At 34.4% G+C, this 23,647-nt stretch overlaps 1 protein-coding gene across 1 annotated transcript in view; it reads right to left on the bottom strand.

Moving 5' to 3' along the window:
* The window catches only part of LOC124171143 (calcium-dependent secretion activator), a gene marked incomplete at its 5' end in the record, with an annotated part of 262,640 nt that overhangs the window by 38,682 nt on the left and 200,311 nt on the right, over positions 1-23,647 (bottom strand). The window contains one exon of the mRNA XM_046550281.1: positions 16,858-16,970. Coding sequence (XP_046406237.1) covers positions 16,858-16,970 — 113 coding nt within the window. The remainder of the gene's footprint in view (positions 1-16,857; positions 16,971-23,647) is intronic.

Raw genomic sequence — 23,647 nt, 5'->3', positions numbered from 1 at the left:
GTACATAGCCTACTAAATGCATATAACGAAACAATAACAGTTTTAAAACACCAAAGCATGCTACTTCCATTTCTCATTTATGACTCTGCAACAAAAAAAAACATTTATGCTGATGTACTTCCATTTTGTAAATCACAACAAATTGCAATGAAAATAAACACTAATGCAGAATTGTAACACACTCAAGTTGATCCATAAACATCAAAATCTTCCTTTTAAAGTGACCATTTAAAGCAAGCATGATAGTCATCAAGCTAACAGACACAACCAATAACAAGTATTTGTTCTTCCAATTTATTAGAAGGAACTTTATCTTATTGTATTCTCTGTGCACAGCTCAATAATGTGGCTATGAGAACAACATCAAACTGGATGTTCCTAAGTGAAAAGACAGCCAAAATCAACAAGTAGGAAAAGATGTGCATTAAGCAAACCAAAGTTAGATATTTTTTACAAGCCAACACCACACGGTAATACACCAGTTATATCAGTGGTCATGCTTTTTGAGGGACATTCCAAATTATTAACTAGCCTTGAAGACAAGAATACCACACATCAATCACACAGAGGATCATGCAACCAAAATGGGAAGCATTGTTTGATAGATGGATGTACGATAAAAAAACCATGGTTGTTGATAATGATAGACAGGATATTGCCATCCTAAAATAAGTGATCATAGGTATACATGTAGCTGTGAAAAAAATGTCAGTAGTATGGTAGATTTTCCTAGTGTAGTTAACATCACATCCCATGAAAAGTCATTTTATAATTTAGGAAGAATGCCATTAGAAAATTTAGTTTTTGTTTTGCTTTGTGTGACCAATTTCTCTTTAAGCTTCAAGGATTTTCTGTAAAAAAATTACACTCCCAAGTTGAATTACACTCTAATTTAAAAAAAATACTACTTTTTCTATAAATGTGACACATTAATGAGCACTTAGAAGCAATAAAGGAGACAAAATTGAGAACTTTGTACTGACAGATAGAAATTTTATCTTGGACCCAATTTGTTGAATAATTGCCACCACAGACAAAGAGACCACAAACCTATGACCACAAATTCATTCACGATAATTTTCATGAAGAATTGAATTGATAAAAATAAATGATTCTCATTAACCAAGCCTTGGATTGTGAGATTAAAGAACCCATAACTCACATGAATAGTCAAATATCACTACATCATATCAAGATGGTACATGGGAACAAAGTGTTGACATAAACAAATTTAGCTTAAGTATGCAATACTCTTGAACACTTAAGACTTTGTAAGTCCACAGTACTATATAGGTAGTCAAAGAAAATGTGACTGTTTTTAAGCCCAACTATGGCGAAATGTCAACAATTTGATGGCTTACAGAATGTACAATTGTAGAGATATAAGTCTGAAGATATAATGTAGAGAGTGACAGTGAGTTCTGATGGAACTTGGAAAAAACAGCCATGAGCATAAGAATTCATCAAATATTTAGAAATAGACTGAGCAAAATGCTAACGTTAATTCTACACGGCATTTTGGAGGAAAAACTTGGTTCGTCATTGGTTTAACATTATTACAGAACTTAAATTAATATTTCAAATTATAAACAATGAATAACCACGACAAAATGAAGGTTCTGACTAAGGATGGTGCCTAAGAGAATTACTTTTCCCAGATTCACAATGGAAAGCACTTCATCAGTGAGTACAAGTCATCATTCAAATTGACTATAGCCAAGAAACCTTCTAGTTCCAAATATTATTATTTTGGGAAGTTTGGTTCACTCAGCATTATGAGTGCAGTATCAATTTGTTGAATGATATGAAATGAACTCAAGCACAACTGTTCAAGCACATAGCCACCTGTGACCAAAGACACTGCATATTTCACAGCCCACATGATAATAAAACCAGAAGGTAACCACTAAACCTATATAATAGGATTTATCTTTTGTCCACAAAACACGAAAATCTGTGAGTGATTAAGCAGCAAAATGCAATGTCATCACTAAACAGTAACAACATGAAATTTCAATCAATCATATTGTACGCTAGCTAGGAGAAAACAGCTAATACTTCACAGATTATTCTCAATAAATTGCTTGATAACTTTCATAGCATTCTTGAAGTTTGAGTTCTTATATTTTTGAGCCTCTCACACTACATAGTCAGATTCACTGATTACCACTCGACAAAAGTTGACTGTTTCACCAAATATTCACATCTGTTGCTCTGCTAAAGATGTAAAAATTAATTTGAAAAATCCTAATCCTAATTTCAGCATACTTTCTAACCCAATGCCATTTCCTCAAAGTTCTGATACATTAGAAAACATAGAAAATATACAAAGAAAAAGACCAATTGCCCCATAGATGACACTAGGCATCCCTATCATACTCATTAGAGAGGTACTTCTAGAAAAGGGAACAGAGAAATCACAAGCATTTGTATCACAGGCGAAAACAAAGATGATGCAAAAATACAGGAAAATTAAAGGTTCCTATCTAGAGGGTAATCGTGAAAAGCAAAAGAAATTTCATGTGTCAGCAGATTCAAACATGGAAAAAGTTTTTTAAAATATCACCAAAATATATCAACTGTGCGCAATGTATTTTTATACTTAATGAATTCATGATTTACTGTGGGAAGACAGACAATAAGAATGAACTATTTCTTGAATGGTGTTTTATAACTGAGTGGCCTTATAGGCAGATTAAAATTGGCAGTAATCTAAAAATATACGAATTTGTACGAAAGTAGTGTTTCATTAAGGAGTGAAATCACACAATCACTAGATGAATTAAGATCACAGTAATTTTATACTTAAGAAAATGAGTGCTTCTTTCACTTCACAAATTCTACACCATGTGCTTCTCCATAACAAAGGCATAATAAAGTACTTAAAGGACAATAAAGTGATCAATTGGTAACCTATAAATGAGGGTAAGCTCAAAAGGCTGATATATAGGGCTACATTATCATGACTATGATTTTCAAGTCATGGGGAATTCAAAACCACAAAAAAATACAAATTGAAACTAGTGCTTTGGCAAAAAACGTTGAAAATTTCAAGACATTAGCATGAATATTAAAAAATTCCACGAAGTAATGCCAAATTAGGGGAGCATATTTCAAAAGGAGTAAGTCAACCCTATGGACTCAAGGGAGGGCCTGCTGCTGCCAGTTCAAGGGTATATTTATGCTGAACTCAAGCATTTATATTTGTTTCCTTAGAAAATACTACATAACTATGACGTACAGCAATTAGGTAAGACAGAATTTCCAATGCAAATGATGAAAAAAGAAATTTTTGGAACAGGAAATAGTGCCATAAGCAGAAATGTCAAAAGTAAAGATGAAAAATTTAGGAGAATATATCATTTTATCTACATACATGAAATGCCACACAAACCATGAAATATATACTGGGGGAAATAAAATATAGTGCAATACTTAGTAAGGCTAAATATTCAATAAAATTTACTTTAAAGGTTTTGAAAGGGAGAAAAGGCTACAAAAAATAAAATAGAACTTGTAGTGGTTGCTAAAATTGTGAGCAATAAGATCAATTCCCAGGTTGTTGAGGCTAATATGTGCTTCATAAAATTTGGATTATGAAAATATTAAGTAGAAAAGTAACTAAACTGCCACTGTAGAACATGCATCAATGTACTGATTAACATCAAAGGTTGATAACCAGTCAATAAAAATGCATTACAATAAAATATGACAACAATGATTGGTTCTCATGTAAAACAATGAATGAACTGATAATTTATGAAATATGGTCACTGTTGGCTTCCTTTCTTGACTCCTCCAGAAACTTAGACTATCAGAAAAATATTCTTAAGTAAAAAAAAAATCAAAATTGGCATGAAAGTTAGTCAGCTATAATAGATGGTTAGATTAAAGAACATACTCATTTCCTTAAAATTACATCCTGCTACGGTGAATTCGTAAGGAAAAGAAGGACTTCCATCAAAGTAATAAACAGGCCATGGAACATTCAATAATAGTGAAGTATGTCATGCGGACAATTTGTCCGCAATGGAATTTTAAATTAATATTCTAGAGAAAAGAATCCTCAGGAAAAGAATTACAGCTACTAGGTGCAATTCCCCACATAAAAATTTACCAGACAAGGCAAAAGCTACCCTGATGGTATACAAAGAAAAGAAATAGCCCCAAATTAATCATCTCCATATTTACTTATTCTCTTCCTAAAATGTATCCACTCCCAATTTTGGATTAGAATAATGTGAACTCATTTTTTTAATGCACTGCCTACATCATTATTACATTATAGCGGTAAAATTTTTCAGTCAAACAAAATGTGGCATAGAGAAATGAGAATGCATTTTGTAATGCACCTTAGAATTAGGATAATTAATAGAGAGGCAAAAAATTAATACCTCATGAATGCAACAAATAAAGGCACATGAATAGAGTATATATCTAAATAGAAAGAGGGTGAAGAAGAACATGTAACTTTTACAAGCCAGTCTACAGTGACATTAGAATCATTACTTTTCCACCAGACCTCATGTGTAGCCCATTTATCCTACATGCAACACATATCACATGGACAAATCATTCCAACCTTGATGCATGCCAAACCCAAATATGGAAAATTCTATTGTAAGATCACTTATGCAAGCATCATCTTCTTCTATCAAGGCAATATGACCTTGAGGTGAAATATTTCAGGTTTTTATTATTGGTGTAGGGATTGAACTAATAAATAGCCTTTTTGCATGTATAGAACAAATTTACAGCGTTTCACACAAATTATCCCATTAAATATTTCAAATACATGCAAGAAAAATTTTAACTTTTAAGAGAATTTTAACTCCAATGATTTTCTCTAAAAATCTTGCGTATATAGATCATTTCTTCAGAAATAGAGCAAAACTAAAATATGATCACTATCGGCTTCCACTCAATTTTTAGAGTAAGAATAGTATGACTTAATTTCTACACTGAATCAGATGAGTTCTCATTTAAAAAATCATCATGGACCCCTTATTTTAATTTTTCTCCTAAATTATCAGAGTAATAGATGATTGTGGTTTTTACACTACACACAAGTTTTAAAATATTTGAAAATATATATCTCTTGCTTTTTTTAGATTATCATTTTTAAAACTGTGATTCTCATAACTAATGGTATTTGGGATTCTTCTCCAGCCACCTATCTATTCGCACAAAGTAAACACCACTTTAATAATCTGCTTCCTAAGAACATATGCTTATGCTCCAATCAAATTTCCAGTAGTTTCCCTAATTTTGCTGTTATTGGAGTAGAATTATTAGTATGATGGAGTAAATATAAATTATTATTATTAGAAAATGTTCCCTACCTCTCTGATAATAGCCAACTCAAAAGTAATATTTTAACAAATTGACTGCCATGATCACAGTGACTGGCAATGAAAGCTCCTATCGCATCATGCTGGTCATAATCATGTGGCATGAAGTGATTAAATCGCAATGGATTTCTGGTACCACAGGTAACCAGAACCACTTGCTTGGGCACCCGAGTGGCATCTGGCAACTTTTGCTTCTGCATGCATTGTTTTGAGAGGGAGGAGGGATTTTTTTCTATTATCTCCCTTTTTCAGTTTCCCTCCATATTTTACTTATTTTTCAAATAAAATCAGAAAATAAACCATAGTGCAATTATATTAAATAATGAAACATATAATGTTACATATTTTTCACAAAATAAAAAGCAAATTTTGGGGCAAAATTAAGAAAATTCTGAGTTTATGTACAACTGAATGACCAAGTAAAATCTTTCTCCATCAAATTGAAGACGTTAGAAGAAATAAATCAACATAAAAAAATGCCCTTTGCCTCTCTTCATTTTTTTCTTAGTACACAATGAAAAATAACATACTGATTCTTCTGCAGAAATAAAATAAGAAAGTAGAATAATTAAAAAGAAGGAAAACACGTTGCTTTGTTCAACACATCACCCTCATTGACTAATGGTTAGTATCATAACCATAAACAAAGCAATTGTTTGGGTTGACACACTCCAAACAATAGGGTACTTTCCTTCATCAAAGAAAACGAAAGGCATTGATCGCGATTCCTAACCCACCATTAGTGTATTCATTACAAATTATTTAGTTTTAGAAATCCCAGTTTAGACGAATGCTAATGGTCAATTTTAACCTCATTTTAAAAAGGCCAGATTGGCGCACAAGCGATGCCACTCCACGTGACGTCACAGGGACCTAGTTTCTACACGAGTAGATAGGAGTTTTACATCGTCTGAGGTTACCAATGCATGCATGATGCACAGAGCTCAGGGAAACATGTCTTAATAATTATTAAAACTGGCTAAGGTCGGAAAGTTTTCTTCGTTTGATAAGGTATTAATATTCCATAATTAAGCCAAGCGCTACCTGCTAGCAGCCTGCACCTAGCGGCGCACATGTCCTCGCCCCAAGGTCACCTCACTTTGTGGCAGTGGGAACCAGAATGACGTCACTCGGGATTTTCCCGGCATTCATACTTAGCCATCTCGTTTTCGTGCGCTCGAAAATTTTCACTTTTCATTTAATCGCGAAAAATAGATATAGTCATTTAAAAATCTAAGTGTGAAATGTGTACTCCAGGAGTAATAATCTTTCGATTTAGGCAATAAAAAAATAAAAGGAAACCACCCTATTGCATAACTTGTCTTCCCCCTCCCAGCATCATACATAAATGACTTTTAGTTTTTTTTTTAATCTTTAGCAGCAATTTACTTGCAAATGTAGCAGTTTTTTTAAACTCTTTCTCACAAAACATGTTTGTGCTACCTTCTTTGTACAGTTATAAGGTCACTCATTACCTAATTGTAATAAGTTGTCACAAGGAAGAAACAAACAGATGAAGAAAATTTGCTAAGAAACACCCACAAAACTGAAACACTAACAAACCAAAATGGAAAAAACTCTACTTAAGATATAACAAATCTTGATCTGCCAGATGCAGGGTGTAATTCACAGGTTCCCTTTCCCCTGTCCCCCTCATCATTGTGACAATGTGACAAAATGTTTCATAATTTGCTACTCTCCTCTTACACAGTCAAGGCACACTTAACAATAGTCTAGCCTGACTATTTGTGCCCATATGTATTTGTCTCATTTTTACAACGGTGCTGCATGACCAGCCACAATAACTGGTGTGGTGTCAGTCTAAAAGTTTTTCCCCTGACGTCATGTCAGTCATTAAGACAGTAAAAAGTAAATGAAGAGTAAGATTCATTATAGACTCATCTCCAATGATATTTGTAAGGGCAATGGCCCAATGATACACAACTGATAAAAATAACTGTTGGAAGTAATATGCACTAAAATCAGAGGTGGTTAACATGTCAAAGGAATTTAGGTGTCAATAGTTTGGTTTTCACACAAGGATGTACCTTTATGAAAATGTGTCATAACTAGCATGGGCTTTAAAAATATTTCAAATACAGTAGACCCTGCTGAATGGTTCGCTCGATTTACAATGGTTTTTAGGTAAAATCTGAACTGATTAGCATGAGCTAATTAAATTACAAATTTTGCCAATCTTTTTTCCACTTGCACAATAAGTATTCAATTATGAAATTCTAACCCATATTTTCCAGAAAAATATTCTTTAACATAGCAACATTTATATTTGCTGATGCCAAAACTGATTCCTCATCTGGAAATAATGGAGGTTCAGCATATGATGGAATTCTCTATACAATCCATCCTCCGCAATGGACTAGCATCATAAAGTGAGAGTATGCTATATAATAAGAAAAAAAATTGTCAAACTAAAAGCATATTTACAGATTCTGTCATATCTAATTTGTATCAGTGCAGATAGTCACCAATGACAAAATGGGTATTTGCATCATAGATACCATTTCATACCTAGATACTATCGAAGGAAAAATTATGCACGAGTAAGTAAGCATTAAATGCCAGCAACAAAAATTACCATGGGAAATAACGGTCGGTGGTGTAGGAATATGGAAAAGACCTAAGGAGCTGTACAATTACAAATTCTTGTGTTTTCGATGGCATATTATATCATGGATCAAATAAATTATTGAACTTAAAAAATAAAATAAACAAGTGAATCTATCTCTTTATACACACACAGTATTATGTAGCATTTATTTATGTATGCATATTAATTTTGTAGGATGTCAGTTAGTCTTTTTGTGTCAATTTTCTTTTATTTTCTCTGAAGTTTGGAGCCATAGAGATAAGGCTTGGTGCGTTTAATGTAGATTTTACACATTCATGTCTTGATTTTAGTTTTAGTTACTTAGCAATTGATACAGTGGCGAAAAACGGAAAAAAAAGTTAAGGAGGGAGGCTTATCCGTGAGAGTATGCAACACAATGTACATTCGTGGTTGCCGGGTAGAAGGCATGTCGGGAGTACCGCACACTACATCTTACAAGGGGAGACCATGTACCTTGCTCCCCCTTTTTCAATGCCGTATTTCTATCGCATTCGGAATTGCAAACACATCACTGAACTGGTAGTGGCTCAATTGAATGGGCCGTAGTTTGGCTGTAATTAATTAATATTCATGCCGTACTTTTAACAAGCCTTATATAATTCCAAAATAGCACACCTTTCTCTGGCTGGGTTAGTTGGTGTAGAGGTAGCATCATCAACTCTCACCCAGGGGGCCTGGGTAAAGGCCTTTGCCATGGCAATATATTTTTTAGTCTTCTTTTTGATCATACGGCAACAATTATTTCATTAATTCTAATTGCAGCAAGCATATTCAAGAGAAATTTTTTAAATCGTCATAATGTCATTTAGGTATGTATTTAAGAAATGTCATTTCAAGCACGGAGATATGGACTTGCTACCCTCCTCAAAAACATACCAGAATATTAATGGGAAGCAATAACAATGGCTTTTTTTTAAGAAATGCCATTTGTAGGTGGTCCTCTTGTTATTATACTGGAAGGGCTATGGAAGATTTTAGGAAGCCACGAGCACAAGATACATTTGGCATAATTGTTGATTTAAAATAATCAACTTTAATTTTATCCTATTTGTTAGTTTATTTCAGAATGGTTCTTTTAATACATAAGTACTTTGTAAGTAAACTCCCTCTGGGGTAGTGTGAATTTCAAGTGTTTGAGAGATACAGCAATTTATATTTGTTTTGTGTTCTCGTTTATTCCATCTGCCCACATATTGCTGCTAGCCGCGAGTCTTAATGGTATGTGCTCTTGCAAGAAAAGGTTTTCATTTTTAAATCAGAAGTTGATAAATACTTGTCGCCAAATCAAGATGAACAAAATGAAGACTACAAAATATATTTCTGTGGCAAGTGGCTTTATAATATATTTCTGTTACTTATATTCTATATTATATTATATATATTATACTATATATTATAAAATATATTTCTATACTTCTATTCTGACAAAATATATTTCTGTGGCCCCATACCCATGTCCCCTGGGTGAGAGTTGACGACACTACCAATACACCAACTAACCCATCTAGAGAAAGGTGTGCTGTTTTGGAATTATATAAGGCTTGTTAAAAGTACTGCATGAAAATTAATTCATTACAGCCAAACTAAGGCCCATCCAATGGAACCACTACCAGTTCAGTGATGTGTTCGCAATTCTGAATGCCATAAAAAATACGACATCGTAAAAGGCAGAGAAAAGTACGTGGTCTCCTCTTGTTAGACAAAGTACATCTTGCTTTCCTTTATTTCTTTATCATGTTTTCATTTTTGGGAGACAATATACACCACCAAACAATTTAACCATTATTTTTCTTGCTCTCAGGTAAATTTTAACTCCTAAATGAAGAAATACGCATTAGATGGTACAATACATATCATTACAACAAAAATGTTGATGACCACATACTTTTTATTGCGATTTAAATTTGCTATGAAGTCTCTAACACACAGGAGTCACTGAGAATTATCTAATTACTGCTGAAAACATTATTATATTAAGGCAGAGATGTATTTTTATGATACGGTAGTTTCCGCAGAACATTTCATGTGGCATGTCCAGAATTTAAAACAAATACCTACGATTAAAAGCAGCTACTTCAACATCCTTACCCACAGTAAAAAAAAGGATAACAGTAAAACCCCCAGCACTCATACAGGAAACCTAGAAATTGTAATCTCTATTATGTACACAACAATGAATAAAATAAAGTAACAAATTGAAAAATGATTAATTTACAATGAAAATTCCTGGCAGCTAAGGCAAAAACATATCCAGATAACGTAGAAAATTAAATGATTTTAACATCAAGGAGATGCAAACACATATAAATACAATTAATTACCTACAGCTTTGTAGTTTTTGGTCTACAAAGAAAATCAATACAAACAGGGAAAGCAAAGTTTTCATGTTTCAGCCAAAAAATTGTGTACTACAGTGTTCAGGAGTGTGAGGAAATATCAAATTGATCATTCATATAAAAATGGAGTAGTATATAGGTAACAGCAAGCCTCTGCAAGTCCTACCAACTTCATAAGTACACTCAAACTACACTCTGATTACAATAAACAAATTAGAATGATGGAAAAATTAAGCACCCAAAGAAGACTTCAAACCCATAGACATAGATGACTGTGAAATAACTATGAAACAAGCCCAATATGAGACATGGGCAGTGGTTTCAGGTTTAGCTTTGAGGAAATGGTTAACTTCATACAATCTGGCAAAACCTGCATTATTTTCAAGTATTTACATGAGGAATGAGCCAGGTTGAAATGTCTTCCATTATAAGGCATGACTATGTCAGTAGTTCCACAGATACAACACAAGACAGGCAAACTTTTATTCTTTACCAGAGTAAAGATGACACTACTTCCTTTCACTTCTCAAACACATTTCATTATGTCGAAAGTTAAAATAGCTTCAGTGTGATTTCATGTTCATTCAAAAGCATATAAAATTAATGCTCTTTCGCAAACGAAACCTAATAAAAAACCCCTAAAGAACATCTACCCAGTATTTCAACCTAAAACTATCAACACTTTGAGAATACTAGCTTTAATGGGAATTAAAATTCATATAAGTTCAGCAGCAAACAAATAGATAACACCAGCATAATGGGGACAAAATGAATTGAAAACCGGCTTTATGTACTACAACCCTTTCATGCTGGAGACCTTTACACAGAAGTATCCTTACTCTTTCAATCTTCATGGGAGCTTAAGTGCAGAACTCTATGGAGGCATTTTGAATCACCTCTCAGGGCAGTTTTCTTACCATTGTGCACTTGAACAGCAGGACTCCCAATGCCTTTCCAAAGAAAACTGTCTCGACATTTTAATTCATAAACATAGCATGTGGCTGTGGTCAATTTATGGAATGAGCAATGATTTAAAAAAATAGTTATTTGCTGTTAACCGGAAAGCATTCATAACTATTTCATTTTTACATAACCACGTTAAAATTTCAAGTAGAATATATTGGTTAGTATGATCTTATGTTGGTTGATTAGTTACATGATATGGGTTAATTGGTCATATTGTTAATGACTTTAGGATATTATTCACACTTATTATATCATCACCAAATGAAACAATGTATTTAGTTAATCATAAAAACCTGAAAATAGCCATTAATAAACTTGCTTTAAATTTCCTTCAGTGGAGCAGAGTATCAGGGATCTTTTTCGGGGATTTAAATTTTAAGGAATATTTAACAAATAATTGTTTCAAAAGAAGAATAGCCCAAAAATAGAAATGGTCTACAAGTAATGAATGGATGGTCAATAATACGTTTAAGAATTAAGAAAAGTTGGCAGAGAAAGGGTGGTGGCCCCCACTGAGATGGGAAAATTCACTCCCTAAATGCTGTGGTAGTGGTTAGATTCCTACTCCTCAGGACCTAGAATTGATGTCATTCCTTTTGCAAATATAAATACCTCACAGATGTTGAAAATGTTAGCTTTTCTAAGTATTGGATAATGCAGAACAACTCCACAGAAAAAATTATTCTCTGGCCTGATTCAAGCAAGTGATTTTTCTGTAGGATTTCTCTAGCATTCACATAATATAGAAATATTAATAATAATTAAAGACCAGTTTATGGAAAAAATTAACAATAAATTAAAAACTAGGGAGCACTTAGTGTGAAATACCTTACATCAAGGGTGGTGTTCATAAAAAACAGTAGCTAAAGAACCAGGTAATGTTAATGAGAAAATTAGCACATAACTTTGGAAAGTGTGCTGTGGTAGTTATTTTTTCATGTGCTTTTTATCAGTGTTATGTTAGCTCAAACCTTGAATCATGGAAGAGGACATCTCAGAATTAAAAATAACATGGATATACTTCAGGATGAAGCAATAAACTGGAAAATTCATATTAATACTGCAATAGCATAATGATTTGGTGCTTTCCTGGTGAATAGATTGCGTGAAGAGGGATCGCCTCTGGGTTATGAACTGTACTGCTACCAACGTTTCGATGTCTGACTCGGCCATTGTCCTCAGGGCTATGAGTGTCAAGTGAGGACGACAATCTTGACAACAACGTCTCACTTGTCACTAATAACCCTAAGGATGAAGGTCGAGTTGGACATTAAAGGGTTGGCAGTAATGCAGTTCCTGACCTGATGGCGATCCCAGGAACTCTTCGCACAAGCTGTGGCGGCAATTGGCTGCCAATTTATTGGAAGAATAATAGATAGCTCCAAGTAAATGTTACAGAATACATATTAAGTTTTTCCTATAAATGCACCAATGCTGTGAAGCTAATTTTTCGTCAAGAGCTTAAACTTAATCTATGGCTAATTTGTTCTGTAAACCGGCCTTAAGGCTGTAATCAGATAACATTTCTAGAGGGTACACACCCAGGGAGGCAGGAGGGTTTATTTTGAGGTATAGATGCACTTTAAACCGTATCTCATAACCTCCTAAACCCCCTCCCTCCTACTTCCTAAGCCTTCAATCACAAAGAGTATTCATATGCTAGAATTATGGAACATATAAATAGACAAAGCGGACTGATGAGACACTCACTTTAGTTTCTTGAGACATAATTTCAATATCACAAATCACCAACGCAAATCTGACATTGTTCTACTTGCTAAGATTTTAGCTTAATTCTTTGTAAAAATAAGGGAAGTTAAGTCTATATAAAGTGGCAAGATGTGATCACAGTGAAAACAGGCATCAAAACTACAATATGCTAGCCTTATGTTCACATTTCATCCAATTGATATTTTCCAGTGCCCCCGATAGGTCATTTTTGTGGATATTTGAAAACCCACAAACCACTCTTACTTCTTCCACTATGTATGCAATCAATGAATTTTTCCAGCCCATGTCATAGAAGTCACATCAGAAATTGTTCCAGGTAAACCAGAGAGATGGAGAATTTTCATGACTATGTCATTGTTGGGTTGCTGTTATATCCATTTGTTTATGTTTGCTTATATCATTGTTCCCAACTTGCCTTGACAATTTTTTGCCATGACTTTTATAGCACAAACTAGAAAATAATTCCTTCATTGAATCATATACTGCAGAAAAAGGAGTGCAGCAGGTTGACAACAACAGCACACAAAGATGGCTTCTGGGGGCACTGCATTCAGGCATCAACTCACTTTATTCAATACAATCAACTTGATTTTATGCACAAAAAACGGGTACTTTTTCTTAGAAAGAATTTAGTACAGAAAATACTATGGCAGGGAAAAGTTTTTGAAGTAAATGATCCATCGCAGAAATAAATTCTCTTTTGTATGCTTTTTGTTTCATTATTAAAATTGATAACCTTGTGTAGATGATAGAGCCCCTCAAACTCGGGTGCCTTGCTTTTTTTAGAGACAGTGGTATTATCATTTGGTACCAGGCTCTATCATCACTAATGCAAGTTCTATGCGGATAAAAGTTGGCCTTCATGTCTTACAGAGAGAAGCATATTAATATACCAATTGACCACATAATCAAGATGAATATTTTTCTTGAAAGTTACAATGCTGTGGATATCCAATTATAGATATCCATTAATTACTCATGAGACAATAAACAAAATGGTACATCATAATGTTTACTGTTAGAAGATGTATGAACCCTGATGATAGCATTTTTTCAAAGGAATTGAAACAAATATTCTTCACATTGTCAAATCACCTCAGTTTTAGACGTTTTAGTGCAACCAAAGTTGAAAATGAAATAAAAAAAGCTACATTGGTAAATTTGTACCATTCTCTTTTCCATTGCACCAAAAAAATACACCCAGCTAAAGATCATTTCCATACTTCAAGGAGTATTACACTGAACATAAAGAGCATTGTTTAATTACCAATTAGATTACATCGCAACTCAAAGTAAAAAATGGATTTAATTCCATAATTACCAGAAGCAAAAGTATAGCTAAGAGGGAAATCCTATACTCCAGCGTGATATGAAATGTTAGCATCATACAGAAAAAATAAAAAAAGAAAGTATTTGTTGGTTGATGAGAAAATTATGCACCATGTTTATGCACTCTATGCACACCACAAAACTTAATTGTAGTAATGCAATGAAGTCATCAACTTAGACCTCCTCAATGACGGAAAAGTGAACATTTCTGACAAATATGTTTACATGGAATAATTCATCAACTTTTAAGGCATTAAATATATATGGGATGGGTTGGGCCAGTTTGATTCTTCAGTTCTTGCTTCAACCAGTTTGTGAGCTTAGAACTGGAATTGGAACCAAAGACAAAAAGAATTGACACAGAAATAATTTGCACAAAAGCTAACTCGAAATCTTATCATTAGCTGAAAGTAAACTCTTCGGATTATCGACTGCTATAATATATTATTCATACATTATTAATCATATTCAGGTGATGGAATGCCTCAAAATTGATTGCCATATACCAAAAGCTTTCTATAGTTGGAATGCAGCTTGCCATTGATATATTCACACTATGTCAACAACTGGTGAAATTAGATCTTAAAAACAATTAAATAGAATAAAATCTTTCCAATAAAATGTCTTTCCAAGACTGAAAATATGTGACAGGGCAGGAAGTCTATGAGTTCAATGCCATGAGCAATATTTGCCATTTCTTGAGATCCAAAGGCAAATTTAAGGCCATTTAAAACATAAATGAGCATGGATAACATACAAATAAAATCATTTTTTGTAGCTTAATAACCCAACAGTCTCTCATAAGATACAGAAAGCTAAGAAAATTAAACCATAAACTAAGGGGCATCAGAGATTAACTTCTTTAGCAATACCTTCTTCCAAACTAAAATTTAGCCTCGTGCACAACACATCGAAAAGTTTCACTAAAAATCAGCTTCCACATTAGCAGCTTATCCTAAATTCATTGATCCTGGGTCTACATTAACATTATAGAACCACTCCACATTGGACAAAATCTTCCATACAGACTAACAAAAATAAACAGCAAAACTAATGAGCTTAGGCTATCAGATGATAGATTAAGGAAATTACGTCTTTGGATCGGCATGTGTCTATGCGTCAAGAGATTTTTATTTTGATTATAATTAGAGGCCTGAAATTTCAATTTTTTTAGGAACAATACCTAATTCATATTAAATGCAGAGCTGATTAGTAAATGTAATTAACTATGATTTTTCAACATTATGGATTGAATTACTGGTACGATTATCTTGATGTGATAATTTAATTATTTTTCATTATAAAGAAAGTATTATGGTTAACACCTTTTGAAAGTTCAGCAATGAAAAGAAAACAATTGTTTGGAACTAGAACTGAAAACCAGGACAAAGAACCCATACCAGGAACTTCACTGGAATCAGAACCAACAAAAAGTGGAACCAACCCATCCTTTGAAGAATTTCATAGAAAAAAGTTCATTAATAATCATCAATGAGCTAAACTATAATATTAAACATAGAATTTTGATGGGATTTTCAGTCAGATGGGCTTTATCTGTAATGTATGAGCTTTACACATAAACAAGAAAGTGCATTCTTGGACTTGCTAACGCAAAAATTCACATTTTTTGAGCGAACATGTTTTTAGGGTATATTTGGCTGAATCACCAATTTAGATTTTATACAAATTTCTACACTTGAAAACTTCACCAAGAAAGGTTAGAGAATATCTCCTATTGTAGAGATCAGAAGCTATTACACTGCTGCTAAAACCACCCACTTACACTGGGTCCACAAGCAAAATATGACACCTACAGAGGATGAGTAGACCAACAGATGAGGCATGTCTGCCACAAAATTTCACAGGAAAAACATGATTTACTATAGTTCCAAATTCAATCGATGGATAGATTTCACAGGTATACTAGGCAAAACATATGACTCTGCCTTATGGCTCCGACATCACCATGTGGAAATTAGTGATGTTAGACAAATAAAAAATGCTGGATTCTTTTTCTTATGCTCAATATTGACATAATTTAATGCTAGAAAGCATAAAAAATGAACAGTGCATAATTCACTCTTAAAATTAACTAAATAGAAAGCCATTTATAAAAATTGAAAATTTCGAGAAAATAAAATACCACATAGGAAGTAAATAATGAAAAATTGGTATGTACTTTATGGCATTATTTCCTTAACATGAGCAATATAACCCAATGCAAGGCTATTTCTCCATCTTCAAAACTTCTTCACCAATATCCTCTGGAATACATGGATGATGACATTAGGAGGACTGTCCCTGTTGGCTTGTTAGCTGTTTCCGTCATTCAGTAAAAATTTAATAGCAACTATCACTTTACACCAAGGATAGTATGGGAAAATTACCTTATAGCTTACCTGAAAATTATGATTAATGAAACCAGTAGACAGTGCAACTCAAATGTTTATGAAAATTTGTGTTAGCTGAACCAAATTAAGAATAGCATTTTCTAGTCAGAAATTATGTTTCCTACCTCAGCATAATGTTCTTCATTTTGTTGAAGAAGATCCACACAAAGCTCAGCGAGATGAATTAGATCTTCTAGCTTCTTGCTTGGGGCCACAGTAACTTCACCACTGAGGTCATCTATTGAAAAAGCTCTACTTATTACTTGTTGGAAATATGCACCAAATGCTAAATCTACCAAGCTTCAACAATACCCAAGTAGCTAATGTCAAACTACTTGATACAAATTATACTCAAGTAAAAACTTTAATGAGTGGGAAAAGGAATCAAACCAGCATTCTCAGGCACAAAATTCAAGCATATAGGAAGAGTCATTTTATACTTGGTTCTGAAAAGATTAATGAAACTTAAAAGAGAGCTAAATCAATGCACAGGCCAACTTCATATTTTTTCGACAAATAAATACTACATTTAAAAAAATATCCTATTTTTGTGGCCACCAACTTTTTATTAATGCACAGATGCACTTATGATTAATCTAAACTAAGATTTGAAATTTAAATAATTTCCTAAGAGTGTTATGAAAATTATATGCTGGCATAAGAAGCCACTGATTTGCATTAACAGGCTATCCATGAAAAATGAAAGTTCACAATCACATTTCATTATGCCACCTTTTTCATTGAATAGAAAGATTTAAACTTTACAGTTCAACGACCAAGTCTTACGAGTATGGAATGACCCATCCCCATTTCCATTAATTTTTATTTGACAAATCATTATCTATTTGAGGGTATAAGCAATAATGCAGCTTCCACTGAAAGAATGGGTGATAATTTGAGCAACAATAGTATTAACATGAAAGCATAGAAGGGATGCTTATTCATTTATTAAAGGCTGTAACAGCTTTTTTGTTAAGTTGATTGAAAAAGGGTCACATTAAATATTAATACTTTTCATAATGATGAATTAATGTAGATTGCACATGCGTACAACAAATAAAATAAAATTTTATTTCGCCTTGCATTTTTTGTCCATATGGCTTAAATTAATGTGACATATTTCCATTAAGAACACAGCTAAATATTTAGGAAAAAATATTCAACAAAGTAAAAATCTCATCAGATAATGAAAACAACGAGATATGTTTCTAATAAAACAGACTTTCCAAATGAAATCTTTACAATCACTTTGCCTATGAACAAAAAGTTGTCTGCATAAAAAAAATCATGTTTGGTAATAATAACATAACTTGGGATGAATTATGGAATTACGCTAAAATTCGAATAGTAATTTTTGATACCTAAATTGTACTTCGAGCATGTATATAAACAATCAACATCTTGTGGTTTATGCCCTTGGGGAAAAGTTTAACTTTTTATAGTTAAATTACACCAAACATAAACACATAATGGTTAAAACATACATATAAGAATCCTGCTATATAGAATAAAATTTTTGTGAAGATAACAGACGCTGAAAAAAGGGATATTTTGTCACAAGCAAAAAAAATTTTTCTACTTATTGCTGACACCCTGAGCACAACTACTAAGCCCACCACCAAGCATTGAGTTGGGCGGTTGTCAACGGAAATGATGCTCTGAAGTCAAGGTATTGGCACTGAATGGGAGAGATACTGATCATCTAAAGTTAACTTAGGCATTTAGATTTTAAAACTATCATATTTCATGGCACAAAGTAATGTGACCTGTTCCAAAAACAGCACATTTAACCATAAATGAAAATCACCAATAACAACGTGGCAATGTTTCAATAAATAAGAGTTACACGTCAGACAAAGATTAAAAATTTGATATTCCCTGACATTTGTCAAAACTCACTGACAAAACATTTCTTAGATCTAGTGAGAAATCCTCGCCCACTCCTGTCCTGCTTCAAGATTTCTTTCCCATTAAAAGAGTGTAATTTTGAGAACACATGATATCATTTAAAAAGCTACCAAAATAGATTTTTCAGAAGTTGGTCACAATTGGATGAAAAAATTTCAATTATCTATGCAGAAAAATTTGTAATTTTTCACATAGTAAACAGCTTTCATTGACGGTTTTAAAGGCCTTTATTTTCTTATTAATGAGTTAGGTATAAGTGGGCAGGAATGCTAGTAGATTTAGCAGAGTAAGGTCCTGCTTCCTATGAACTGGTTAAGTCTTATGCCACCGCAGCTGTTTGCCATGGCAAAAGCCATATGGAAAATGATATTACTTTTACAAGCATAGTATTCATCATATTTGTTTTTATGTTCCCTTTTACTCTTTTGGCCACATTGCATCATGACAAAATTAGCCTGCTGGCCACTAGACTAAGTACTATCCTGCCAAAGACTTGGATTTGTTGTCAGCAAATATGTAATAGCAAAAAAAATATCTAACCGTACTTTTTAGACAAAATGACTCTTCAAATAGAAAACCTAAAATTATCAAACATGGTTAGACTATGCGCTAATAGAAATCATGCAAATAAATCTACAAGCAATCAAGGGACTTTGTATTTAACTTTATAAGAATACAGCAAACTCCCGATTATCTGGACTTAAGATGGGGAGAGACTGCATGAATAAGCGAAAGCATGGATAATCCAAACTTTCACTTTAATTTAATGTTACGTTCATAATTAAAATAAATCAAGCAAAGTTTTATAATTCGTTCGCATAGTCAGTTATTTCAGATTGTTTCCTGGACACATTGGCAGCTTTCTTGACCTGACCACGATCTTCTTAACGGCAATAAGGTGATTGTGCTCGCATTCCTGCTGCTCCATATATGACCTTGTTTCCGTAAACCATGCATCTGTGGCTGTGTGATGCATCGCAGGGTGATCACGAATTCAGAAAAGTGGTTTGCACAAATGCTTCAAAACCACTGCACGACAACAGAAACTTCACTGTCAGGTACCACCACGCCATGGAGTCACGTCTCATACAAGTTGCCTGTGATGTAACTGCTGCGGAACACTGATCTGATATCACTGAGTGCGATTGTGGACTGCGATGTTCGGAAAACAAGAATACGGAGCTCCCCTGAATGCAACTTGCACGTGATTACGCCATCGCGCAACAGTGGTTCTAGGAAACATGGCAAAGGGCCTACGCAGGCTAGTGCCTTCCTGAGACTCATGCAATCTCTACTTCCCTTCCTATCTCCAGCTTGACGTTGACTAGTCACAGCACAAACAAGGCTGAGTGCAACGAAATCTCCAGTTCCCTTAGGCTGTATGCAACTGCATGTGAGCCCATGGCAATAATGCACACTAGAGATATGACACATACATTTCAAGATAGTAGACAACAATGTTCTATTATATGATCGATAAACTATTGAAGAATCTTCAAAAATTAATCAAGAGTGTTTTCCTGATGCTCATTATCTTCTGCAATGCTACAGCAGACGTCCAAGAGAACTTGAAACATTTCTCGTTAGCAAGTAAATAAAATAATTGCGTTTTATGAAGGGAATTCCAACTAATATAAAAAAGCCTGGTGTAGCCTTGAATTAAAATGCAATTATCTTGGTGCTTTTACGAGTGATTTTACTTTTTATAAAAGATCGTGGAAAACATCTAAGAGTGAAACTCATGCACGGATAATCCGCAACACGGATAATCTGCAGCCGGATAATCGGAAGTCTGCTGCATAAGTAATAAACTCCAATTCATAGATGAATGATCACTTCAAAGTTATTTTTAGAAAGTCATCTTGTTAAAAAAATTATAACTTTAACTACTCCTTAGAAAACTCTCACCACAAACAATGTGCTCGCCAAAATTTCCATTTTTAATTGCCAATAATGACAATTAAAAAAATAAATGAAACCCTGTCTTTTTGTTTAGGGTCTGCCCCAAATTCCCTAACTATTAGCAATGAAAAATCACCAGCCTCATCTCTTTTGCAGAACAGCTGATAATGTCATGAACTCATGCTGATTATCATATCATTATGATCATGCGGACGTTTCACTACTTCTCTGCTATTCCTTGGCCTTGCCTGGTTCATTGCTGTTTACTCTCTTGCACAAAATTCCTTCCCTCAATAAAAGGCTCTCCCTGAGCAATTAAACTCTGCTTAATAAGAAGACGGAACAACCTTATAGGCCACATCTTGAGACATGATGGCCTGATGAAGACAATCGTCGAAGGACAAGTGGAAGGCAAGAATGAAAAAGGAAGACCCCGAACAAAATATATGGAACAAGTAAAGAGAGATGTGAAAGAGAAGCAATACGTAGGTGTGAAAAGATTAGCTGATAGGAGAACTGAGTGGAGAGCTGCGTCAAACCAATCCTAGGATTGTTGACCAGTGATGATGAGAACTCTAATGAGGTCACCAACACATTAAATTGGCTGGCAGCTTTAAATTTTTATTTAAATAACACAACAGTATTTAATTTTTTTTAATTGCAAGAGAATAGATGAAAAGGGAAGATTTATTTATCATTGTAACTAGGGATGGACAGATCCAAGATTTTTTCCGGTCCCGGATCGGATCCTTGATTTTCGGAGCCGGATCTTTGGATATTTTTGGATCCAAATGAATTTTCAAATTACTGCTATGAAACGAAGTAATTATTCAAGTTCCTTCTGGGTACACACAATCAAATGAATGCTTTTTAGATTGAAAAACACATTTTAATATTTTTACTGATAAAAGATAATTTTTATGAGCTATCAAATTATTAAAAAAAAAACGATAAAATCTTTAAACACTCAGGATCTAAACTTCTAGGCTTGCGTTTTGAAACGAAAATAGGTTTCAATATTCGGATAAACCATTGATTGAATTTTAATATTCCGCACATAAGTTTCCCCAGAATTTTGCCACTTTCTCATCGCATACTGACTTGTTGTTACACCCACAAATGCTTCAGTTGCAGTGAGGTGGATTTCGCACTTCCTTGCGATAGTTTCATGTCACAGTGCATGCACATGAGGGAGTCAAGGACGATCATGTTAAATCTTGCTATTTTGTGACGTTGTTGGCTTCAAACTCTGCTTTGAGAACTTTATATTTATGCCTTAGCTTTACCAACAATTAGTAATGTCCTTTACCAAATATACCTTCTCCTTTTGCTAATAAATCGAGAAAATGCACCTGCAACACAATGCACGAATCTGAGGACTACCAACTGCTTCGATTATAATGGTTAATATGGGTTTTCAATAGAGATATGCGAATAGTATCCGCGAATACTCGAATACCTCGAATACTAGAAAGTATTCGATATTCGAGGTTTCGAATAGTTATGCGAAAAGTACCGCCTCGAATACTTTGAATTTCGCGTCATACACTGTCGCACACCCGTCGTTGTTAGTTGACTCGGAAAAATGTAGAGAACTGTAGTCATTTAGTGCTCGCAGCGCCGTTTTACTCAAGTTGACGAATTACATCAAATTCGTGGATTTTAGCGGCGAAAAGATTTGTCGAGGGGAACCGAAAACGGTCAGGTGAAAAAATCCGAAAATCCCCGATTCCCCCCACCAGGAGAACCTCAGTGCAGTGGGATAGCAACCTTAGGGCATTTCCCACGATCCGCTATCCCCCTCCATTCAGCACTCGCCTCACCCACTCTGACGCTTTCCTCTTCTCCGAAATCAAACAAAAGGTCCCAGCTCGCGCAGGGATCGCATTACGAAGACCCCTGCTTCGAAAAAAATATCGAGTTACGAGAACAATAAAAACGTGTTTCACGCCCTCCCCCCTTTTCTCACCCACTGACCTTTTTCTGGCAACCTGCTTTGAAGTTCCCCATTTCTGGATGTCAACTGCTGTGTGAGTACCGTGGGATACTTACATTAGCGCATTTCCCAAGATCCGGTATCCCTCTCCATTCAGCACTATCCCCCCCCTCTGAGGCTTTCCTCTTCTTCGAAATAAAAAAAAGGTCACAGCTCGCGCAGGGATCATATTACGAAGACCTTAGCTTCGAAGAAATACCAAGTTACACGAGAACAATAGAAACGTGTTTCGGGCCCTCCCTTTTCTCCCCCACTGACCTTTTTTTTCCCTAACAGCTTCGAAGTTCCCCATTTCTGTGGAGGTCAACCGCTGCATGAGTCATCTATTAGCACAAAAGGTGTCTAAGAATGACTTTCGTCAATTGATGTCACACCTTTATTGAATTGAAATATTAGTAATGTGCGCGTAATTTCAAAAAGAATAAGACCAAACACGACGTATTTCTGAGTTTATTTAATCATTTTACGCAAAGAAATAAATGTCAAAATACGACGGAGACTTAGCATTCTAGCGAAACTCGATATGAGCAGCTGAGCTTCTCGGAAGTTGATGCGGTATTTTTTTCCGAAAACATATATCAAGTTACAATTTATGAGTGGTGCTATAAATCTTTATTGTTACAGTCCCAGACAAAGGGATATTTTCTCAGAATATTTGGTTTCTCCCTGATAGCAATTCCAATTCATCTTCTTATCTCGTGAGAACTCTCAAAGATGGACTGAAAATAATTGAAGAAAATCCGGTGGAAAAGAGCTTGTATTTTGCAAAATGCCTCAGATTGTCAGCTAGCACTTGGCAGCAGGAGTGGGGGTAAAGCGATGTTAGTTGAATTAATTATACGCCAAATTGTTTCCATAAAATTAAAATATTCATTAATCAGCTTAATTCCTGTTTGAATCATTTAAAGGAAATCAAAATTACTCCCCAAAATCTTGTGTTGCCTGCTGCATAGGCAACCGAGTCAAACATTCCAGCATTCATCATTGAGTATTCGAGGTATTCGAAATTCGAGGTATTCGAGTATTCGAGCAATGATTTAATATTCAAATTCGATATTCGAATTCGAGAAATCTGCTATTCGACCCATCTCTAGTTTTCAAGTAGTAAA

The sequence above is a fragment of the Ischnura elegans genome, chromosome X (assembly GCF_921293095.1).
Source record: "Ischnura elegans chromosome X, ioIscEleg1.1, whole genome shotgun sequence".
In the NCBI taxonomy this organism is placed as follows: Eukaryota; Metazoa; Arthropoda; class Insecta; order Odonata; family Coenagrionidae; genus Ischnura; species Ischnura elegans.
This window is presented reverse-complemented; position numbering and strand designations above follow the sequence as displayed.